At 41.7% G+C, this 21,831-nt stretch overlaps 2 protein-coding genes across 3 annotated transcripts in view; both read right to left on the bottom strand.

Moving 5' to 3' along the window:
* The window catches only part of galnt2 (polypeptide N-acetylgalactosaminyltransferase 2), a 50,630-nt gene extending 50,147 nt beyond the window's left edge, over window positions 1-483 (bottom strand). For both annotated transcript variants that reach the window (XM_022741473.1, XM_022741482.1), the window contains exon 1: window positions 250-483. In XM_022741473.1, the coding sequence (XP_022597194.1) occupies window positions 250-345 (96 nt within the window). In that variant the 5' untranslated portion in view covers window positions 346-483. The remainder of the gene's footprint in view (window positions 1-249) is intronic.
* Window positions 484-4,908: 4,425 nt separating this feature from the next.
* Window positions 4,909-21,538, bottom strand: urb2 (URB2 ribosome biogenesis 2 homolog (S. cerevisiae)). The gene is made up of 12 exons (XM_022744602.1): window positions 21,480-21,538; window positions 20,887-21,042; window positions 20,116-20,292; window positions 18,831-20,002; window positions 18,607-18,745; window positions 15,884-18,419; window positions 15,270-15,430; window positions 15,033-15,143; window positions 13,118-13,360; window positions 10,399-10,495; window positions 9,387-9,520; window positions 4,909-5,830 (listed from the first exon to the last, which is right to left on the bottom strand). Exons 2-12 carry the CDS (start codon window positions 21,010-21,012, stop codon window positions 5,633-5,635), a joined length of 5,094 nt encoding a protein of 1,697 aa, XP_022600323.1. The 5' UTR covers window positions 21,013-21,042; window positions 21,480-21,538; the 3' UTR covers window positions 4,909-5,632.
* Between the last annotated feature and the right edge of the window lie 293 nt (window positions 21,539-21,831).

Genomic DNA, 21,831 nt, shown 5'->3' with positions numbered 1-21,831 from the left:
CTGCTGCCCTTGTCTACACTCATCTCCACCAAATCAATGCCTGCCCACTGATACTAGCAGGCCCTTTATCACATTCCTCACAGCATCGGTGAAACCGCAAAACCGAGACCCAGAAAAAGAAGGGAAAGAGCCATTAACAGCGGCGAATCTCACCGCTCCATCTTCGCTTTGTCCTGGAAGAAAACATCCACACGGACCAGAAGACGGACCGTGTGGCCAGAAAAAGCAGTCGAGGAACGGGAAACCTACCTTTCGACTCAGCGCTGTCCCCGAGTAGAAGTAGTAGGCTATCCCCAGCACCCACAGCACCGCAAAACATAACAATATCCTCGATTTCCTCCGCATGGCTGCCTGTTTTTTTCGCCCGCCTGCCTGTGTGTATCGTGGCTCGGCTCGGCTCGGCTCTAGTCTGGCTGTAGCGGCTCGTCCCGGTCGGCTGTGTCCGTGCAGGGCGCTTCGCCGTGCGGCTTCGGCAGGCTTCGTCAGTCGGTCAGGGGGAGCGGAGGGAGCAGGAAGCAGCCAGCCAACATCAGCGAGGTTAGAGGGCAAAGGCTAGCCGACTCTAATCCAATCAAACACCGGCTCACGCAGCCCTGGAGGAGGGCCGGGGCTGGCTGCAAATCGAGCTGTGCAGTGCCGTGCGGTTCCGTGCTAAAGCTGAGTACAGGGGTGGGGACAGCCCTGTAGGAAAGGATTGTTGTAAAATGTTAGTTATGTAGCTCTGAGGGCTGAGAGAGAGGGTCTGTGATCGTCTAGCTCCATGATTTCAGTCTGTGTGGAGCTGCACGTGCTCCGAGCAGACACTGGGGGCGCCAGACACAGTTTGAACTGGGTTAAATGGGAGAAAACAAAAGCGTTTCCCCTTAATTTCTCTGGTTCTTCCTTGGCCTCATAAAGAACCAACCCAGAACATTTAAAGACACTGCGCGAAAGGCTTGGAATATTTTAGTTTCCTTTCCCCTTCCTCCTTCTCCTGTCCTGAATCTCAGTCCCGTGGTCGGGATGTTGCAAAAGAAAGTTATTCTGGTGAACACATCTGGAGCAATAATAGAAATAAGTCTAAGACTTTATCATTCTGTTCCGAACATAGTATAGTGTGTTGTATTTTAGACATATTGGAAATAGTAATTACAGTTGAAGTGATCAGTCGATTAGTCGATTGACAGAAACATCTGCAGCTATTTTGATAATCAAATCCTTCTTTACATCATTTTGAAGTAAAAATGCCAAAAACTCCTTTGCTGCTCAGTCGTGATGGTTTGCAGCTTTTCTTTGTCACATGTGGGAAATAAACCGAACATCGATAGTTGACCGGACAAATGGTCCATTTAGTAGCTGTTCTGGAGCTCTCGATCATATCGCACCATCTCTATCAGCAGATAGAGTCATGATACTCACTTGTCCATGTCTCTCAGCACTTTGAGGACTTCTCATCAATGTTGGCTTTAAAATTTAGACCATAAGTTACTTCTCGGAAACAATAGTTGACAAAACGATCTCACAACCACCATCTTTTGTTTTTACGACTGCAGACAAAACGAGTGATTTGATGACATTGCCCTGTGGTTCAGGGAGAAGGTATGGGTGTTTTTCACTATTTAAATAATTCATCTAGAAAATAATGACATTAAATGTTAGTCAGCAGTTTTAAGTAAAATGTCAAACCACACGTGACAATGACATACTATACTGATTGATGATGTGTCTTAATTATGAGGAAGAGAACACATAATAATCAAAATTATGAAGAAGTTAGGTTGTGGTAACTGAAAATGTGGTTTTATAGTGATAGTCATGACTAAACAAAAAAACATTGCTAATCTGCTTCTAGGACTGTGTGGGTGTAGATCAGTTTGATTGGCATTTGCATGGGAATATGAGCAAATAACCCCACAACGTTCAGATGTTGTTAAATCGTAATTGGTGCACAGAAAAGTGTGATAACACCTTTTTCAGGTCCACAGACCAAAAAAAACAAACAAAAAACAGACAATCTGTCATGAAAAACGAAAACTGTCCTTACTCCTTAAGTAATATGTTTATGTGGGACTTCATTGCTTGTAGTAAGAAGCCGATTGAGAAAAAAAAGTGCTTTCAGACATTAAAAGCAGCAGAAATCTATAACATTCAGTAACTTCCACATAAAAGGAACATTTTGTGTCGCCTAATCTTGTAGTTTATGGATCATCTTTTGAAAACCTTTAAATATTCAGTGAAACGTTTTGGAGCAAGTCAACCTGCCATTGTTAAACCATTTGAAAGCACAGTTCAAATAGATTTTTCTACGGTCTGTAGCACTCAGATCGACTCTCTCTCTCAGCTGAAACACCTCTGACTAAACTAAAAGGTCCAGTTCATGTTCAGCATGCTTCAGTCTGCCTCTGAAATTTTTCATTTTAATGGTGACAAAATGTGATTTTGACTGGAAAGCAAAGTGTCCTGCAGTCCAAGTAAAAAAATTGGTGTCAATACACACTGTGTGCTGTTCCTCAAAGAGTGTTCTAGTAGTATTACACACACACACACACTTATTCATTGCTGCTACCACTACGGTGGTCTGAGGAGACACTCAGTGTGTTTATGTTACCCACAGTAGTGTTAGAGCATGGATGGATGGAAGTCAGAGAGAGAGAGAGGTGGAGGAGTAAGAAGCAGAGAGAAGCAGATGTGCAAATTTAGCTGCACAGAGGTAAAAAAATCTTTTGCCCTTAGCCTTGGATGTCCTGAACAACTGTTATGAGGGTCTCAAATTACCCCTGAAGAGGATCAGTTAGGCTTTCAAGAATTCAACTCGTCTTCCAGAAATAGAGAGCAGAGGCAACAAGTCTGTCTATTGGCTGTGAACTTTTCAGCTGCAGGAGCTGTAAAGAGTTACTTTAAATGAAGCTAACGTGTGTTTCATTATATAAATGCTGTATATTAAAGGTACATAATCAAAGATATCACTGCAATAATCTGAAATAAGTAGTGCCAATTATGGAGGTAATGGTACCAAAAAATGACCAAATCAATAAAGTGCCAACAGTGTCTTTGATTAAAGTCCCCTTTTAATCAACTTTTTCGTAAATTATGGTTAATGTGCGGGTTTACTATCACTGTATAAATATGTAGCGTACACAGAAGTATTCTTAATAGAGCACAGAAAAAACTGGTCACATGGTCTAAAGAAGCTGCGAGGCAGGAGGCCTGAGACTTGAATAATGAGTTCATTCAAGTCTCATAAATCTATGATGAAGTGGGAGTGAAATACAAGCCCAGCCACTTTTTAGATGCAGGTGTTTCAACATTAGCAGAGCAGGGAGGATTGTGTAAAACTGGGCTAACTGAAGAACTGCTGCCCTTCTTTAGGTCTGAACGAGGACCGATGAGTCCAAGTCTGAAACATTTCAGTGCAACTTTCAACTATTTGTCAGTTTCAGAGAGTGTGAATTGTGCATGCATGTTTCTAGCTGTCGTGTCATGTTGGAGACCTTCTTCAGAGACACGTCCCAGCAGTATTATAGCTAGTCTGTCAGTACTTTAATTTCTCTCTGAGGCAACAGAAACAAACTAGAGGCTTCACTGGTGCATTGACGAGTCAGTTACTGTCATCATTAGTTGGCTCTGTGAGCTCTACAGGATAGTTACATTTTTGTCACCAGATTCACGACAAGTCAATCTGTAACACTTTTCCTCATATGCACTTACATTTAGAGATATATTTTTTCCTGCTTTGTAGTATTGAATGAAAAATAGATTGTAGATGTGGATGCTTTTTTCTTTACACTGTATCTTAGCTGCTGTACGGGGGTACAAAGCATTTGTTTTGCAGACAGAGATTTTTATATAATAGACAGCTTTGTAGCACTGCATCATTCTCACTATATTCTCACAAAGAATGTACAATGACTTGTGTGAGCAGTGTTGCTGTGTGTTATGTAAGCAGATGTATCAAAACCTACCACACACATTTTTGTGTACCAGCTCACTGACAAAAGGGCAGCTATTTTGCAAAACCTGGTGACTAGTAATCATTAATCCTACAAACCACCATTTTCTGCAGAAATGATCTGTCAAAGAGCTGAAATGAAGGTCAACTCAAACTAAAAGACTTTCTAAAGACTGCTCAGTCCCACACAGCTTTTCAGAAACAAACAGGAGACAGAAAAGTGAAAACTAAGGGAAGATGTGTTCAAGCCATTTCCTGTCTGAACTGCAAACTAAAGGTAAAAGTAAAAGTTCCCATTTTCTTGAACTTTGCTTTGATACACAGGAGTTAGTCTGATCCAACCCCTACTAACAATAATATGAGAACGTCTATACAGCATTGTATGTGCAGGTGCAGCATCATCATCACAGTCCATTTGATATCTTTTTTTTTTTACTACGATACTGCTTATTAAGTTGAAGAAAAATAAACTTTTCCCAGAATCGTTTAAATGTAAATGAACAGCAGAATAATCTTTAAATATGGACCTTCAGTACATCAGAGCCCCATTATTTATTTAAGCAAGTGCAGGAATAATGTAAATCTCTGTAGTTTTTTAAGAGCTTGACTTGATTCTGACTTTTATGTTTTTGCATCAATGTTTACAGACATTGTCAGTTTAAATGATCAATTTACAGTATGAAAACACTGAGCTGTCACTTACTGCCAGTCCTTGTATCAACAGCTCAGTTACTCTATTCAAAGTAAAATAAAAACAACTGTCAGTTCAGTTTATCTAAACATAAAGCAACCTGCTATTGAGGCGACTGTGTTTCTGCCAGGGGCATCACACCGTGACAGATTTACAGTAGGTTTTGTATACCTTCATTGGTAAATAGGAGAGCTCCCCACTCATTAGATAAAGTCTCTGTTTTCAGCAGCTGTACTTCACCCAGAGGCATGAGTATGTACAGTAAATCAAAAAAAGTTACTGAGTTGGGCAGGGTGAGAGCAGCAGACATTTACTGGTCCTGTACTGTACTCAAATAAAAAGGTAAATGCACAAAAAAATTACATGCATACATGGAAACAATACTGTGCACAAAATGACACAATAAACATGCTTGAGACAGCACTGTATTTCAATTTATCTATGTTACATAATTAAGTTTTGGTAAAAAAAAACAAAACAATCCAGAAAAGATTTAGTACAGTTCATATAGAAATCTATTTTCTATTCAGTAAGATGCTAATCATATCTCACTGAAACCAGTTCCTTTAAATTATAATATAAACACAACATTTTACACATCATTGTGTAGCAGCAAGAGGAAACACTTCAGTGACCAGTTCTGTTATTGACAGCTACGGTTGCTCCTGTCACATTTAAGGTACAGTGTGTAACCAAAGTAATCCACATGTAGATGCTTCTCTTATCAATATGCAGACAACAAATATTAACCAGTTAAATCAGGCAGTGCAATGTTGTTCTTAATTCCTCTGTGTCTGTGTTTCAAACCTCTAGAAATCTACTGTGAGCGTTTTCAGTGACTACTGTGTTTACACTGTTTATAGCCTATGACATCCGCAAGCTGTTGTGTCTCATTTCAAAAGCTAAAATATACATACATACATACATAAATATAGTCTCTCCTTAGCAAGAAAATATATTCAAATTTAATTTCAATAAGGGAATCTAAACTGAGGGTTGTTGTTGTGACAATTTCAAACAGTGTACTTGTCCTCTCCTTGCCTCTGTGCTTTGTGGTAGTGGGTGTAGCTGCCATACAGGTCATTGAACACCTCTCTGACTCCCATCTGCAGTCCAGCCGTCAGAAACTTGATATCCTGCTCCATACACAGGTCCAGAATCTGATAGATCCCCTCAGTTAGATGCCGCTTAATGTCCGGTCGCAGAGTAACCTGGAGACGAGAATAAGAGTGAAGTTATGAAAAAAGATAAAAAAGCTCAGGAGACAATAAGAGAAAAGACAGGAGACTGAAATATGACAAAAGGAAATCAGAAAAATCTCATATCTTTGTCATATCTTTGTTTTACTAGTTGATCCTTCTCTCTCTCTCTCTCTCTCTGTGTCTCTCTCACTCACTCACACACACTCACACACACACACACACACACACACACACACACACACACACACACACACATTAATATGATCATCTTTTCCCCTTTCTTACTAAATTAACGGAAACATCCTAGTGTACGTGGCAAAATGCTACAGCCTGAGGCAAACCTGTCAAATCAAAAACTATGTGCCAGAATAGTTGAATATTCATTTTTCAGGTCTTATATTGAACTTCATAACTAGAGGGGCATCAAAGGACAAACATCATCATGTATCCTGGCAACGTATATGTTAATGAAAAAGTTGAGAGTGGACTACAAAGGGATGATTCTGACAGTTACTCCTGTTTGGAACATGAACAGCAAATATTCAAAGAGGCAAATGTAATTAAGGGTCAGTTATGAATAAATGGTCCATGAACCTGGATTTAAACCCCCAGGGGCATCAGTGAAAAGAACGTCCTAAAGGGGAATCAAAAAAATATCATAACTTTGTTCTTTTTGTTCCTATTTTCAGCTTTCTGTACCTACAATGTGATATAATGTAATTAATTTGATATAGTGTGATTTAATGTAGGTATTCCACTTTGCTCTTATTCCATTTGTTTGACTGAAATATATTTTATAGTAATAAGCAATCATCTGCTACTGCTGCTCTGAACTGAACTGAAAACTAAAAGAGACGATGGAAATTTAAAACTATTCTGAGGTTCAGGTCTGAAACTCAATACAGAACTTTGACCCAGTCTATGTTCACTAATACTGTTGCAGAGGACTGTCTAGTCCTGTGAAGACTGGGAGCTACACACACACTTCATATCTACTTGTGTGATAGAAGTAGAGCAGCGCTCAGACAGCTAGACAACCAGCAAGGCTCTGTCTTTCTCCAAAAACACACAAATACACACACCCACACTAACAACAGTCAAAAAACAGCCTTTGTAAACAGTGAACTCTCTAAAACAAACCAGCAGCATATGCAATAGTGTCTGGTTATTCATCCCAGTTACATTATCCCCCCACAAGTATACAGGTTTTACACCATGACCTGATGATGTCAGACCTCTCCAGGTCTTTGGATATTCATCATGACAAAGAGTGACAAGACGATGGCTGCTCTGCACTGCTCACCGTACCTCTTAGTAATTAGATAAAAACTCACTCACCTAATTACAGGCTTCCCATTATGGGTTTTTGCACTAAATACTATCCAATCAAATGTCACGTGGAGCAGCAGAGGGCCACAGTTACAGTTAGTGGTACACCGATTGTTCTGATACCTGGATCTGGATGCAGTGATATCCAAAGAGAACAGGAGCCCAGTGTTAGCACATTGCTAGGCAAAGTTATGTTTATCTCTGTGTCTCAGTTGTGTGGTTGAGGTCATGCCAGCGCTCCGTGCTCTCTGGAAGCTAATGAGTCACTGTTCTCTTTCACATTGGGTCTTTGCACTAGCTTTAAACACTTTTATTGTTACACAAAGTACACTGTTAAATGTTGCTCTGCAAAAGTGCACGTACAATATATATTGGTAACACACTGTACATGAACTCATCCGTGGTATAACTCCACTGCCTGTTATGATGCAGTTCTTGGTTATACACTGTATTACCTTACTGCAATTCTTTATTCCTAATACTTTGCTCATTGCTGCTTCATAGTATTTGGTTCCATACCTGTATATTTCTGTTTCTCTACATTGTAATACTTCTACTGCCTCTTCTGTCTACTCTGTGCAAGCAAAACACATTGCATGTCCTCTCGTGCTCTTCTCTCTCTGTCTCACCTTTGTTTTACTCTTGAAAATTAATTTTTGTGTTTTTTTCTTACCTATATTGTGGATCTAAGGATAAAAGGTGCCATATGTTGAACAAACTGTAAAGCTCTCTAAGAAAATCTTGTGACTTTGGTCTGTATATGGTAAGTAAACAAGATCTACTGTGTCTGCCAACTTATATTACATTTGGATAGAAGATCATATACACACCACTTTAAATATTTTCCTAATATACAACCTTTACCTTATTGAAGGCTCTCTCACCTGTACCTGTGGTAAACATCTGCATCTGGACTTGTGACATCTATTTAATTAAAAATAAATAATAAATATAAATAAATAAATAAATAATAAAGATATTCAAATAAAGCTCCATTTAAATGGGAAGTGTGCAGATTGTGCACCTCAAAGTCTGTTTACAAGTCTGCAGAGAAATAAGTTGTATGAAGTCTTTTGTGACTCCAGATTGAGCTGCGTGAAATTTAATGAATTACCTCAAGTGACATAACCTGGGTCAGCGTCGGTTGTGGCCGAAGACTACAAGTTTGACAATGAAAATCTGAGGATGTGGAGGTAGAAAGGAGTGATTTTACCAGACCTTTGTAGCCTGCTCCTCATCTCTGCCTGACACAACATTTACACACCCAAATCTTTGAATTGTCAAGGTGCACTGTGAGTAATGTAGGCACCAGACTTGTTTGTAATGTTTGTAATAAAAGCAACAATATATCTGGTTCTTCTGCATTAATTTTGATGCGTTTTTGTCCATAGTGAGTCCGACAATGTTACAGAAGTGCAAGGCTAAATCAGTAGAGCACTAAATTACTAATGTTTTCAATAGAACGGTAATATTAATATTGTTTATAATATTAAGACAAGTGGCCAAAGGCACAAACTCAACCTGCATAATAACATGACTTTTCTAACTGCTGCTCCACTAATAACACCTTGCTGCTGCATGGAAAGTTCAGTTCAGGCTGAGAGCCATTAGAAGCAGTTCTGACACAGAGACGGCTAAATTACCCCTGACTTGCAAAGAGGTCGATCTCTTTGAAATGCCTGAGTAAAAGCACAACATAAAATCAATTTTAGGATTATTAGATGACTCACACAGAGCTCAAAGAATCTCTAACACCTCTTCTGCATTCTGCCTGTCTGTCTGCCTGCCTGTCTGCCTGTCTGTCTGTCTGTCTGTCTGTCTGTCTACTTTCATGTCTCCCCCTCAATGTGTAACTCTGCTGGAAACTGCTGAGTCAGGTTGGCGTCATGTTAAATACAGTCTGGTAGAAGAGAGGAGCCGCACTCACAAACCAGACGTGAGTCACTTCTCTGAGGGAACATCCAGCCTAAAGCTTCATTCCAGCACATTGACTTACTGTAATCCTGGACCTGTTCACTGAGATTTGTGAACATTTACAATCTGGCCAGTGGAAATACTTCACATCTCTGCTTCTGAGCGTCAGCGTCCCCGTCACTCTGCTCGGCTCAATCTCTCCAGCTCAGCACGCACCACCAGACAAACAGGGCTGGATCAAAGGATCAGCTGAGATCCTGCTGCCTCATTCATACATGTTATATGTGTGTGTGTGTGTGTGTGTGTGTGTGTGTGTGTGTACCTTCTGAAGCTCTGTGACGTACTGAGCCACGATGAAGGCTGACAGTGTGGTGAAGTTCTCAGCTGTAGCAGCAATGTGAGAGTACATCCTCTCTATCAGTCTGGAGCACTGGAGATACACGTCACAACCTGGACCTTGAAAAACGAGACTGATGTCAATTCATTCACCTGTTTATATGGAGCAAATACACCTCCTGTTTAGACATTCCACCTGGGACTTATTGTTTTTGGTGCAGTTTTACCTAGATTTAGTTTACCGTAGGAGGCATGGAAACTCTTCCTCCCTGCCCTGTAAGCTGCTTCAGGTCCACTACCTGTTGTGCTTTCAAGCTGCCCCAGTTTCACTAACAATGTTGCTATACAATACTTTAATTGCCCTATTAAGACTTAAATGTTTAAGCCAAGATAATAAATGATACATGACTTCAAGTACAGCAATAACTGAATGCAAATTCAAAATTAAGGATATTTCTACAACATGCTGACACAGCACTCTTGTTGGCATGTAAAAATAGTCTCTATGGTGATTAAGCAGAGACTTCTACAACAGATGTCAGAAGTTTACAGTGGATTTACATTAGAAAATTAATCAAGATTATGAAAACTCCCTGTCTTAATATTTCTCCATTTCTGGGAGGCCGCTGCTGAGTAAATATCAGACACTGCCAACAGTGTTGAAATGTGACTGGGCATGACACAGAGTCGCTGTCAGTTCCAGGAACAGGTAAAAAAGTAGGGAGATGAATCTCCTCTTTTAAATTTAATACAGCATTAAACTGACTTTAAAGTCAATTCAAATGAATTTTTTGCTAATCTTCTGAGTAATCTGAGTATGTTAGTGGTTTATTAACGACTCTCTTGACATGTTGGCAATATTAGATGACTTTTATAATCTTTATTACTTTCTGTAACTACGGCGTTTCATAATGCACTCTTAAGTGAAACCCCTTAAATCATACAATTATTCACAAAGACAAAATTAGAGCGTCCCCCTCCGAGCCTGTAGGTGTTACCTTTGTCACTGTCTCCTCTCTGCCGACCCTCCTGCATGATGGATGCCACCAGACGGTAGAAGACATTTAAAAAGGATGGAGCTGCATTCAACATCACCTGGACGGGGAGGGAGAGGGAGAGGGAGAGGGAGAGAGAGAGAGAGAGAGAGAGGGAGGGAGGGAGAGAGAGAGACAGAGAGAGAAAGAGAAAGAGAAAGAGAAAGAGAGTAGATGTCACACTATATGTACAGTGGGGTCCAAAAGTCTGAGAACACTGTCCCACTCAAGTGAATCAGGAGGTAGAACTAATATTGCTTATTGCACATTGGACTGTCATAATGCTGGCAGCTTTGAGTAGCTCTTTCAGTAAAATAAAGTGAAACTTCAAGAACTGCTCAAAGGCATAAAGACCACTTTTTTAATGTTTTAAAAGCAAAGTGGAGAGGCTTCACAGTGTATTCCTGCCTATTCACAGCTCTGATACAGTAGATTTTCTCATGAATCCCACTCAACTCGACAAACTGATGGTTCCGTCAAATAATAGTTTACGCCCTCAGCACTTTAAATTCTAGTGGAGATTTGACTGTTTAAATAGGTCTGGTTGAATTACAGGGAGATGTGTAGAAAATGGTGCAAAACACAAGCAGAACATTCTCACTTACTATAATGGTACAGTCAAAGAACATGATGTCTTGGGTTTAAGTATTTCACTTTGCAACAAACAGAGAGAATTATACATGTGATACTGCCACAGACTGTAGTACAAAGTTTTTTCTCAAAGTTTAAAGAAATTTAAAGAGGAAATTAAAAGTTTTAGGGTGTTAGAGACTGAACAGAGACATTTTTTTTGAAAATTACAAACAAAACAATCCTGCAATATCCATCTATTACATTATTTCCACTGCTCCTGCCATAAACTCACAGTTCAGTAAATGACTGAGGTAGAAGTTGGATTCCCACAAGAGCTACGTTTGCATTTCTGTCCATACTTCTCTCTCTACTCGAGGCCTACAGTGGGTAGAGGGAGGGGGAATATAAAACAGAGGGGGATGATGTCACCAGCTCTGGTTGGAGCTCAGTAATGGTTTCCATCGACTTAAACCCGCACCATGCCAACCTATGCTGCATGCCAGCTCCCTACCTCTACTCTCCACCTCTGTCCCTCCCTCGTCTCTGTCCTATCACACCTCCTCTCTCCACTCACTCCCTCTCTTATCTACATTGTCCTGAGCCTTTCCTTGCATATCACATTCCTATCACATCTTACTCCTTTTGTTCTTTATCTCCTGCTTTTTCTCTCATCTCTTCATCACTTATTTTTATTTCCCTCTCTTTCTGTATAAATGTAGTGTCCTTTCGTTCTCTTTGTACCTCTCCTCTTGGTTTTACCTCCCCCCTCCCTCTCTGGAGCTCTCCTTTACTACTGTCTTTTGTCCTCACAAACATCTGATATCGGTTAGCTGGTTCTTGACCTGTTTTATTCAATACAGCTGCCCTGTTTCAGTCGCACTCTGTCACTGTTTCTGAACAAAAAATACTATCACATTTTAGTGTGTGAGAAACTGAAAGATTATCACATTAACACCAAAAGTACAACAAAAGACCATGTGTGGGTTGGAATGTAAATTCCCTTTTACATTTTATAAATAAATCTTAGTTTTTTTACATTTGGGGGCAATGTAAAACACTATGAGTTAAAGCTGAAAAAGTGGATGTTATGAGGTTTTCGTGCAGCTGCAGCACGACTGGTGAGCTGCAATATCCTCTGTTTAAAGAGACATTCCTCTGGGACATCTTGTGGACTCAGCAGCACAGTTTAAGGCACATACCGCATTTTTGTTGGGGCGTGGGGGTGGGGGGCAATGTACTCTCAGATTCTTCATCAACAAAAATTAAAAAAACAAAACAAAACGAATGCATACGACTATAATTAAAATGAAATTAGTTATCATGCTTTCCATAATAATGTTGGTATACCAAGACAGAGCCAAACAAATTGCTGCGTTATAATGCACAAATCAAATATTTACCTGTAATTAAGACCTAATACTTTTTAATAAATATAATTTTATATAACAGTGTTTGACAGAAATGTAAAACTACCATTTCCTACGTCAACAATTAACATTTGAAGTCAACAATCAATGTTTTATTTCTATATTAACTACAAAGGCCTCTTTAGGAGACTGTAAATAAAACTCAGATCTCACAGTATAAAATGACATGCACGTCAAGACTATTAAAGACCGGAGCTTGGTGATGGATCGATGTTATACTGATCTTGTGAAATGGGACTAGAGTAGATATAATCTGGGGTTTAGCAGCGCTGGAGTTCATCAGTAGCTCAGTGTTGCTTCACAGTAAGAATGTCCCGGGTACAAAAAAAGATTTTGTGTCTTCTAGCTGAGGGAAACAAACACTGAATGCCTCTGCCCATCTGACCATCTTATCATATGTGTGCATCTTGTGGCACCTGCATCACAGATAAAGGTATTTAAAAAACAATTGTTTTCATTAATTGTGTCAGTTCAGTTCTAGATAAGACACAAGTTCACATTGTCAACACAATAGACAATAGAGGGTTTAACATTTTCTGACTGCACAATTGTTTGGGCATACTCTACAGAAAGTGTACACTGTGTTGAAGCACTTTTAAATTCCTTTTTTGATTCAGCTACAGACTTACTCCCTCCCTCACTCATTCACTCACTCACTCACACACCCATCTGCCTCTTCATACCTGAGGATGACACTGGATGATGGCAAACAGTGCCTCATGAACAGCCAGGAACGCTGACTGGTAGACGAGTGGGGTCAAGTGGTCGAGGGACACCGACTGCAGCGCCCCAAGCACCAAGATCACATGATGAGGGTTGGTGATGAGCCCCTCCCCCTGGCGCAGCAGAGACGTCATTGACATCACCGTAGGAACAGTAAAGGGAAGGGTCAGAGAAACGTCCTGACCAGACGATCTCACCAAGAACTGTTAACACAGAGACACAACACACAGAGCAAGTTAGAGTGACAAACACATTTAGACAACTATGAGAGCAAGTAGTTGCAAAAGTACACACACACACACACACACACACACACACACACAGACACAGACACAGACACAGACACAGACACAGACACAGACACACACACACACACACACAGAGTCAGGGATTTCCTTCAAGTGTGATAACTTTTTAAAGCTTTCTGGAAGTAATGAAACTGACAACCCCAACAGGACTTTTTCACAGCAGACATTTTGACTTGTCACAGTATGAAAGACACAGCTGTTACAAATAAAATGAATGATGGCTCTGATCTATTCAAATGTCCCAGTAAGTTATGACAGTTTGACAGTGAGCCAGCGTGCACAATACCAGGACCCAGAAACTGAAGCAGCCACATGGAATTGAGCCGTTATTGATTTTATTATCGATACATGTACTTTTCCAATTGTGACAGGTCACAATTTTTGGGATATTGCACTACTATGCCCAAGTCAAAAAAAAGACACAATAGCTATTAAATAGCTTATTAAATAGCTATTAAAATCTGATAATTCTTTTACTTTTAGATGAGTCTTCTCTCACACGGTCTAAAGAGAAGAGTGTGAATGACAGAAATAAACGACAGATGACATATGGACATAGTGAGTGTGGGTAACAGAGGAAAAAGAACAGCATGGTTGGCATCTTAAAGTACTCTCAGTGTGTGTATTTGCAGTATGGTTAAGCAGATTGCTGTGTTGTCTGTCTGCCCCACCCAGCAGGCCTGATGGAAAGCACATTGACCAAAGGAGCCTCAATGGAAATTACAATGAACAGGCATTCCAGTGGAAGTTAGCAGACTGATTGTCGTCTGGCTGCTGAGTCACTTGAGACAGCTGTCACATGAACTGTACTTCAAACACAATTATTACTGATGCCTGAAGAACAAACTGTAAAATACTCTCTGCATAGAGCGGCCCCTGCTTGTCTTAATATCACAGTGAAGGCTGATGCTGATATTTCCATGTTTTTTATTTAGATTATGAGTCTGACTACACATGAAAAAAAACTTGTGAGGAACTAATGAGGAATGTCACACAGCAAGTGCCTTTTCATTCCATTTCTCTGACTGAGGCCTAAAACACAAAGCTGGTCAGCTACAAGTTTTACCTGTATATTGTCATTCTAATGAAACTAGATATGTTAATTGGTGGTATGGTCTTTCTTTGTAAAAAGGGAATTTGGATAAACCAACACACCTGCACTAACACAACACTGTTCATATCCTGTCAGCTTGGAAAGCAGCTCCTCCTGCCAGGTTGGAGGACAAACTACAATCATTAAATTTAGTTTCTTTCTCTTCCTTTAATATTGTTCCCATTCCTGGAGGTCAGATTTGGTCATTTTCAAAAACTTTAAACAATCAACATGAATATGGTCTGATAAAACTAGTTTAATACCAGTTACAAAATTACCAGATTGGCACAAACAACTTCTAATCATAACAAACTTTTCTTCAGGGTCATGCGCAGATGAGCATGTGTGTGTGCATATCTGTCTATGAGTAACATGTGTCTGTGTGTGATGCTCACTGAAGGCTGCTCCCTCTTGTGATTGCTGCATATGACTTTGTGTGAGTTTGTATTTGAGCGTGTGTATGTTTTTTCTCACCATCATAGCAGATATAATCTGCGGTGCAATGAGCCACAGAGCTTTAGAGCAGGACTCAGGTAACTGACAACGGCAGAGCAGTGTAATGATGGTTACTGCAGACAGCACCTCCTGGAGAACGGAACAATAGAGTGAGAACATTTGAACAAAGAAAAAGAGATTAGACAAAACTTCGACAGATTCCTTTTAAACATGAAACGAAAGTGTACAAGTTATCAGAATAGATCTTGGCCTCACCCTGTAGTTTCCAGCTCTCAGCTTACCAGCGTCTAGTCCTTCTCTGATTATCAAGAGCAGCAGGTTGAACTGACCTGTAGTACTTTTCTCCACCAGGTGGTGCAGCAGTTCCTGCACAGCTGGTTCCAGATTATTAAGCTCATTTGAAGACAGCCAAGGAGCTGTGGGCACAATAAGACATTTACATTCAGTATAATGCTGAGCAATATAATAAAACCCCATCAAGTCAAATCAGCCTCTGAGTCTGTGTGATAAAGAGGCAGGACACAGTAACAAAATATAATGCATTACAAGTACCTAGAAATAAGTGTGATGCTTAAACTGTTTATAATAATGTTTTGTCATTCTGCATTCACACTTAGCTGATGCCAGGTTTTTATGTGGAATAAGTGCTACGTCAGATTTTAGTTATTTGTGAAACATCATGTCTCCTTTTAGAGAAATAGCATTGTTGTAGTTGTTAGAGATTTCTACACAAGCGCTTATTATCTGGAACAGCAAGCATGGAATAAATGAAATACAATCAGTTGCAAACTTATGCCAGTATGTGCAGTATGCAGAGGACAATATCGGCTGATTGCACAGATGTTTGTTCATAATGCGTGTCCGTGTACCTGTCAGCAGTCTGTGCACATTCTCCAGTATCTGAATGTACAGCTCATCCAACTCCTTTGCTCCCTTCTCCTCCTCTCCTTGCTCCTTCTCTCTTCTTGTCCGCTCCACTGCTTTGTAGAAAGTTGACAGGAAGTGGAGAGAGGAAACCAGGAAGTCCATAGGCCTGGGGGCAGAGCTTATTTCTCTGAGGATCTGCTGGCAGAAGCCCTGATACAGGGTCATGTGATTCAGGGTGAGCTTGGTGCCATCCTCCTTGTTCTGGTCCTCCAGTGACAGTGAGGACAGTTCACAGTGCAGCATGACAGTGACAACTTCTACTACAAAGGCTTGACCGAGGATGCTGGCTGGCTGGATGGCTGCGTCGCTCATAGTCTGGGGCCTTAGGACAGACTCAACAGCTGGTCCCAGTGAAGCAGTCGCTCTGGTGAGCATTTGGGTCAAGATTTGATCCACTGGTTTACTCCTTCCAAGGTTAGAGGTCATCGCCTGGGCGAAAGAAGAAAGCGATGCCAGCATAATATGAACAGGCAAAATGGATGCTCCTGGATCTGGTTTACTGGAAACAGCTGCTGAACTGGATGCAACATTTTGCCTGCTTGCTGTTTCCTTACTGGTAAGAAAGGAGACAAACTGGTCCAGATTGAGTCGAACGCTGCTGTTTCTCATTATAATCAACTCGACCAAGGACCTGATGAAGTTCTGCACTGCTTTGATTAAATCCAGCCTATCAGGGCTGCATGAGGCTTGAAATCTTCCGCTGCTGCTGTGCCAGAGGAGAGAAGACGAAGCAGCCTGCAGCAGAGTACCTCCATGAATGAGCTTCAAAACACTTTTGAAGTTTCTACTCTCCACAAGACAAGTCAGGATCCTGAGCAGCTTCACCAAGAATACAGCATCATCTCCAGAGTCAGGACGATCCACAACCACCGGGTCTGCCTGACTGGAGGTGGAGGTGAGCATGAAGAAGAGGAGGAGAAAAATGGAGGCGAGATCCTCGGAGCTCATCCCATCTGGGTTTAGGTGTGTTAAGACTTGGATTAACTTCACCAGTTCCTTTGTCTGTGTGTCAGTCAGCGATACAAACACATCTCCAGTCTTAGAGGACGCTAATATATCCTCAACTATGGTCTCTTTGTTCACCAGTTTTGACAGAGTCTGACTGGCATCACTTTCTTCCTCTTGAAACTTTGGGAGTGTAGCACAGACCTTGGGTGTGTGTGCCACCATGAGAACACCATGGATCCTATGTGTGAGGGAACAAACTGTGGCAGAGAAAAGTGAAGGCAACTCCGCAAGAATTGGGCTTTGGAGAAGCTGTGAAGATATGATGGAGACAGTCAGACAGCTGGGCGGCCGGTCCTTCCCTCCGTCTGTCTGTTTGCTGAGGATTGAACTGACAAGAACATTTGCTATGCAGCCCACATCTTCTCCGCTCAGGTAGGGGGCAATCAAAGGCAGATTGGATGTGACAAGATGCCAGTGTGCTACAAGGTAGGAGCTGGCATTCACACTGCCTATCTGCCCGTCCCACCCCTGCTCTCCATCCAGACTCACTTCAAGCTTCAATTTAGCCAAAATGAACTGGGCTGCCCTGCTCAGCAGTGCTGCAGTGCTGGATTCACAGAGTGAGGTGCTATCTAACAAAACTTTCTTCATCTGCTGTAAAGTGAGGAGTTTGAGCAGCAAGCAGCTCATGGGGCTGCAGGAGGCAGAGGGACAGAGAAATGCTGGTAAAATGTCACCAGATACAAGGCTCTCTATGTGGGTTAAGAATGGAGCATTAGAAAGAGCTTTGTCTTCAGTCTCACTTACAGCTGCCATCTGGGCTGAATCAAGGGATGTGTATTTACTACAGTGGATATCAAAAAGTGTGTCCACTTCCACCCAGGTGTACCTGAGGAGAAGAGTCGCCTCCTGGGTCTTCTGTTCCCACACTACTCCTATTTTAGACTCTGAGACCTTCTCTGACTCTTTGTGGTCCAAATTCTTTTTGCCTTTCCGTGGGGTCTTTTGAACTGGATTTGTTTTTACAGGTCTCTTCTTTTCTGTTGACAACAGCTGAAGTAGCTCCTTGATTACCTGCTGCATCTCCTCCATCAGGGCTCGACTCTGCCTGACTAAAGGAACAGGGGAAGCATTATCTAGAGTCTTCAGACTAAATAAAACAGCATGAAGGAGCTGGCTGAGGGAGAAGAGCTTCAGGGATGCATCTTGTCTCTCTTCGTCCACCTTAACGTCTCCTTTCTCATCTCCTCCTCCATCAGTCTCCATCTTCTCTGCCTCTCGTTCTTCCTTCACCAGGTCAGGGAGTATATATCTCCTTATGCTCTCCAACACTAATGAGCAGATCTCTAGGCCCTGGGACGGTGGTGTGTCCAGAAGACAAGTCCTGAGGGAGGCAGAGACCCCCTCAGACAGCAGAGGAGGTCGGAGTTCGTCCAGAGCTGGCTGACAGATCACAGACAGGAGCTCAGAGAAGAGGCGAGGGAGTTGACGGAGCTTAGTGTAGGTCTGAAGGATGCTGCACACCATGAGCTGTTGGAATAAAACATCTTATCAGTCAAAACTTCTCTCTTTTAAAGATTTTAGCATTTTAACTCTGTATTTACAATTACTTAATTCTTGGCTTGGGTTTTACTATTGACTTTTCATAACATTTATAAAATACAAACAAATATTTTATTACACTATAAAATTTTGGATGTACTGATGAAATCAAGACCTGTCTGGCCCGTTGCACTCGTGCTTCCATGCATTCAGAATTAACCCAGGCTGAAGATAAGAGCTGGTCCAGGTCTGGTTCAAGAATCAGATGGTTGAGACTCAACAGAACCTTCAAACAGCGGTACCATGCTGGGATACTGAAAGACAAGATACAAAAGTTTTACATTGTATAACCAAAAGACTGTTTCAATGAAAAGCACATCAGGAGGGGCGGTTTGTTACCTTGGCTGGGAGTGGTTGAAGAGCATTTGTCCCAGGGCTCTGTAAAAGTTGAGCTGGACCTCTCCATGTCGTATCCTGTCCGCAGCTACATTATAGATATCAGCTGACAGAGCCTGGCTTAGCAGCGACTCCACAGACAGCAGGGCCAGGCTCCAGCTCTCTGGGGAACAGAGGGAGGCCAGGGGAGACTTCTGCCCAGGGGACACAGAGACTGACTGGTCGGCTTTTGAAGGTGAGAGCGAGTGTCCATCAAGACCTAGATCCAAGGCTGGGACCAATCTGCCGAGAAAATAGAAACACAGCATCCTGTGTTCTTCCTCACTTTCTCCTCTTCCTTTTCCATAGCTTTCCAGAAAAAACTTAAACAGCAGAGACAATGTGTTGGACTTCACAGAGTAGAGTTGGCATGGCTCACAGTAATCCTGAGAACTCAGTTTGGAAAGTATGGCACTGACTGGCTTCAAGGGACCTTTTGCCCCACCTGGACCACGTTTCCCAGAGTCCTCTTTAGATGGAAGGAGCTCCTCCTTGTAGGAGGTCAGGTGCTCAGAGGGGAAGAGCGCAAACTGAAGGATGGAGTCTACCTTGACACGGACGTCTCTGCACAGCTGCTGGCGGAGATGCAAATGTGTCTGAGATGGAGCAAATTCCCCAGAAGTCAGCAGGTGTCTGAGTAGTACTAATGGCTGGATCAGCTGGTTGGTTACCATAGTAAAGACTCTGTTAGGGTTGGCTTGTTGTCGCTGGACTGATAAATAACATGACAACACCTGAAGCAACACCTCAAACACATTAGATGAATGTAGGTTTTCATTTGGCTTGGAGGGGGATTTATTCGTATCTGACTCTGGGTGATCTGGGGGAGTGTCCAAAGTGTCCAAGTTGGTAGCAGGTTCATTTTGAAGACACTCAGTCACCACCGGGTCTTGGCTTGTGATGGACTCAGTCATCTGAGTCATTAGGGTTTCTGTGAGCAATGGCTGCTGTAGCTCACAGCAGGCCAGAGAGCAGAGCTTGGCCAGCAGATCAACCATGAGCTCATACTTGGTGGTGAAGACAGATGAGAGCACAGGAGAAGAGAGAATGCCCTTACACACACTTAGTATGGTGGACATACACAACAGTGACTTGGATCCAACACGTGCACACTCCTGGAGGCGGTCAAGCAGCAGCTAGACACAAACACAGGAAAAAGGTGTCAGTGAAACCTTCATATTAAAATCAATACAACCTTCTAAAGTATGAATGTGCTAGAGCCAGAGCATTATCCCATGAACAATCTCACCTGTGCCATGTTGAGCCTCAGGCTGAAGGTCTTGCCCTGCTTGAGAAGTGAGTGGAGCTTCCGGCTGTGAAGCAGGTCATCAAGGTAACACCACAGGCCTTCCAATACATTCTGAGAAAACTCCACCTTCTGATTGTACCAGCCTGTCAGAGCATGGGTGCACCAGTCCAACAGCACCTACAGTGGGAAAGGGACACAACAGATATTAATATGCTGCTTTTAAATTAATTTAATACAGGAAATCTTTTCTCAACTATCCCAGAATTGACACAGAGAATTTTGAACCAATGACAGAAGGAATAAACAACAATTAGGAAGTGACAAGGACTTAACTTTACATCCCTAAGGGTAAAATTGGCCACTACATCAGCACAGTGCAAATGTTGGCACAAACATCAAGTAACATGCACTAACATAGACTGAATCCAAACCCAAGTCTGTAAAGTACTTCTTGTAAACATCCTGAAGAAAATTACCACTACAACCCCGTACTAAAATTCTTTAAAAAATGTTATTTGGGAGGAAAAAGTGTAGGACATAAAATATGTGCAGACAATGCTTTGATAATTGATATGTTGACAATGATCTTCATGGATCTTGATATAAGGTGTTGAATAAAACTATAGTAGTCACTTCTCACACTGAACATATATAACTATTTGGGGTTGCCGACATCACAACAACACAGCCACAGTAAAACAGGCAACAAAACAGGCATCCTCATCATTCTAGGAAGACACAGGCATCTTGTGAGACAACTTCAGCTGTTACCTGCTCCTTGTTGGGCAGTAGGCACTGTGAGGAGATCCAGGCAAAACGTGCCAGCTTCAGCTTGTCCTCCCATGGAGTCTGAGGACTCTTCAGTTTCAGATGGATACCTGAGTAGATGGCAGCCATCGCTGCAGCTGGTGTTACGGTTGCACAGGTCTGTGGGGGCAGGAAGAATAACTGAATCTAGGCCGGATTGTAGGTATAGTTGTCTCGGATTGTATGCAGCCACTGCTGAGTCTTTAGCCAACATCCATTTCAACAAGAAACTGTTCACATTTATAAGCTCAGCAAAGACTCGTGCATGTGTAGTAGTCAATGAATTTTTCATCTTTGAGAGTTGCTCGTGCTCCTGTGCTAAAACAGACTTTCTATCTGTTTGTGTTTGTTTGACTCTCACAACGTATTCGATTTTAACAGGCTGTCATGCTTTAAAGCTAACGACTCCTAGCTAGATAGCATGGTCTAGCTAACGTCAAAATAAGCTAATACTTGAGCTGTTACTCGTCTGCACTCAAGCAAACCGCCCCTGGCCCTCAACTCCGCTTGTTTCATAATAGCTATGCATTTGTGTCGATTTATTTTATTAGACTTACGACTGTCCAGTCTGCACGTGTCTCCTGTTTTCTGATTTCGACGAACTTTCAACTTTCACCCTGCCGGCCAGCCAGAAGCAATCGAGAGTCAATCGCTATTATTATTCAAAGGTTGGTTCCCATATTGGCCAAATATTCGCTTTCCACTCCACCTCCACTCTTCACAGAGCATTGCAGAAGTTGTATCTAAGGATATTTTATGGGGTAATAAATTTAATGAATTACAAAATAAAATGAAAATAGGAAACATATGAAAACGCCGTTCGTCAAGAAAAGACTTTAGATCTCTTGTCACCACATTCTCAGGTGAATTTGTATGAACTGAATAAAAAAAAAAACATTAGTGTTTTTT

Source organism: Seriola dumerili, unplaced genomic scaffold (genome assembly GCF_002260705.1).
Source record: "Seriola dumerili isolate Sdu_G_001 unplaced genomic scaffold, Sdu_1.0 BDQW01000003.1, whole genome shotgun sequence".
Lineage (NCBI taxonomy): Eukaryota > Metazoa > Chordata > Actinopteri > Carangiformes > Carangidae > Seriola > Seriola dumerili.
Note: the sequence above shows the minus strand (reverse complement) of the source record. Positions and strands in the feature narration are given on the sequence as shown.

Coding starts and splice junctions, on each gene's coding strand:
- urb2 (XM_022744602.1), bottom strand. CDS start 21,012: ATGGCTGCCATCTACTCAGGTATCCATCTGAAACTGAAGAGTCCTCAG. Junction 20,293..20,886: donor TACTGCCCAACAAGGAGCAG/GTAACAGCTGAA, acceptor TTCCCACTGTAG/GTGCTGTTGGACTGGTGCAC. Junction 18,420..18,606: donor GAGTGCAACGGGCCAGACAG/GTCTTGATTTCA, acceptor TTATTCCAACAG/CTCATGGTGTGCAGCATCCT.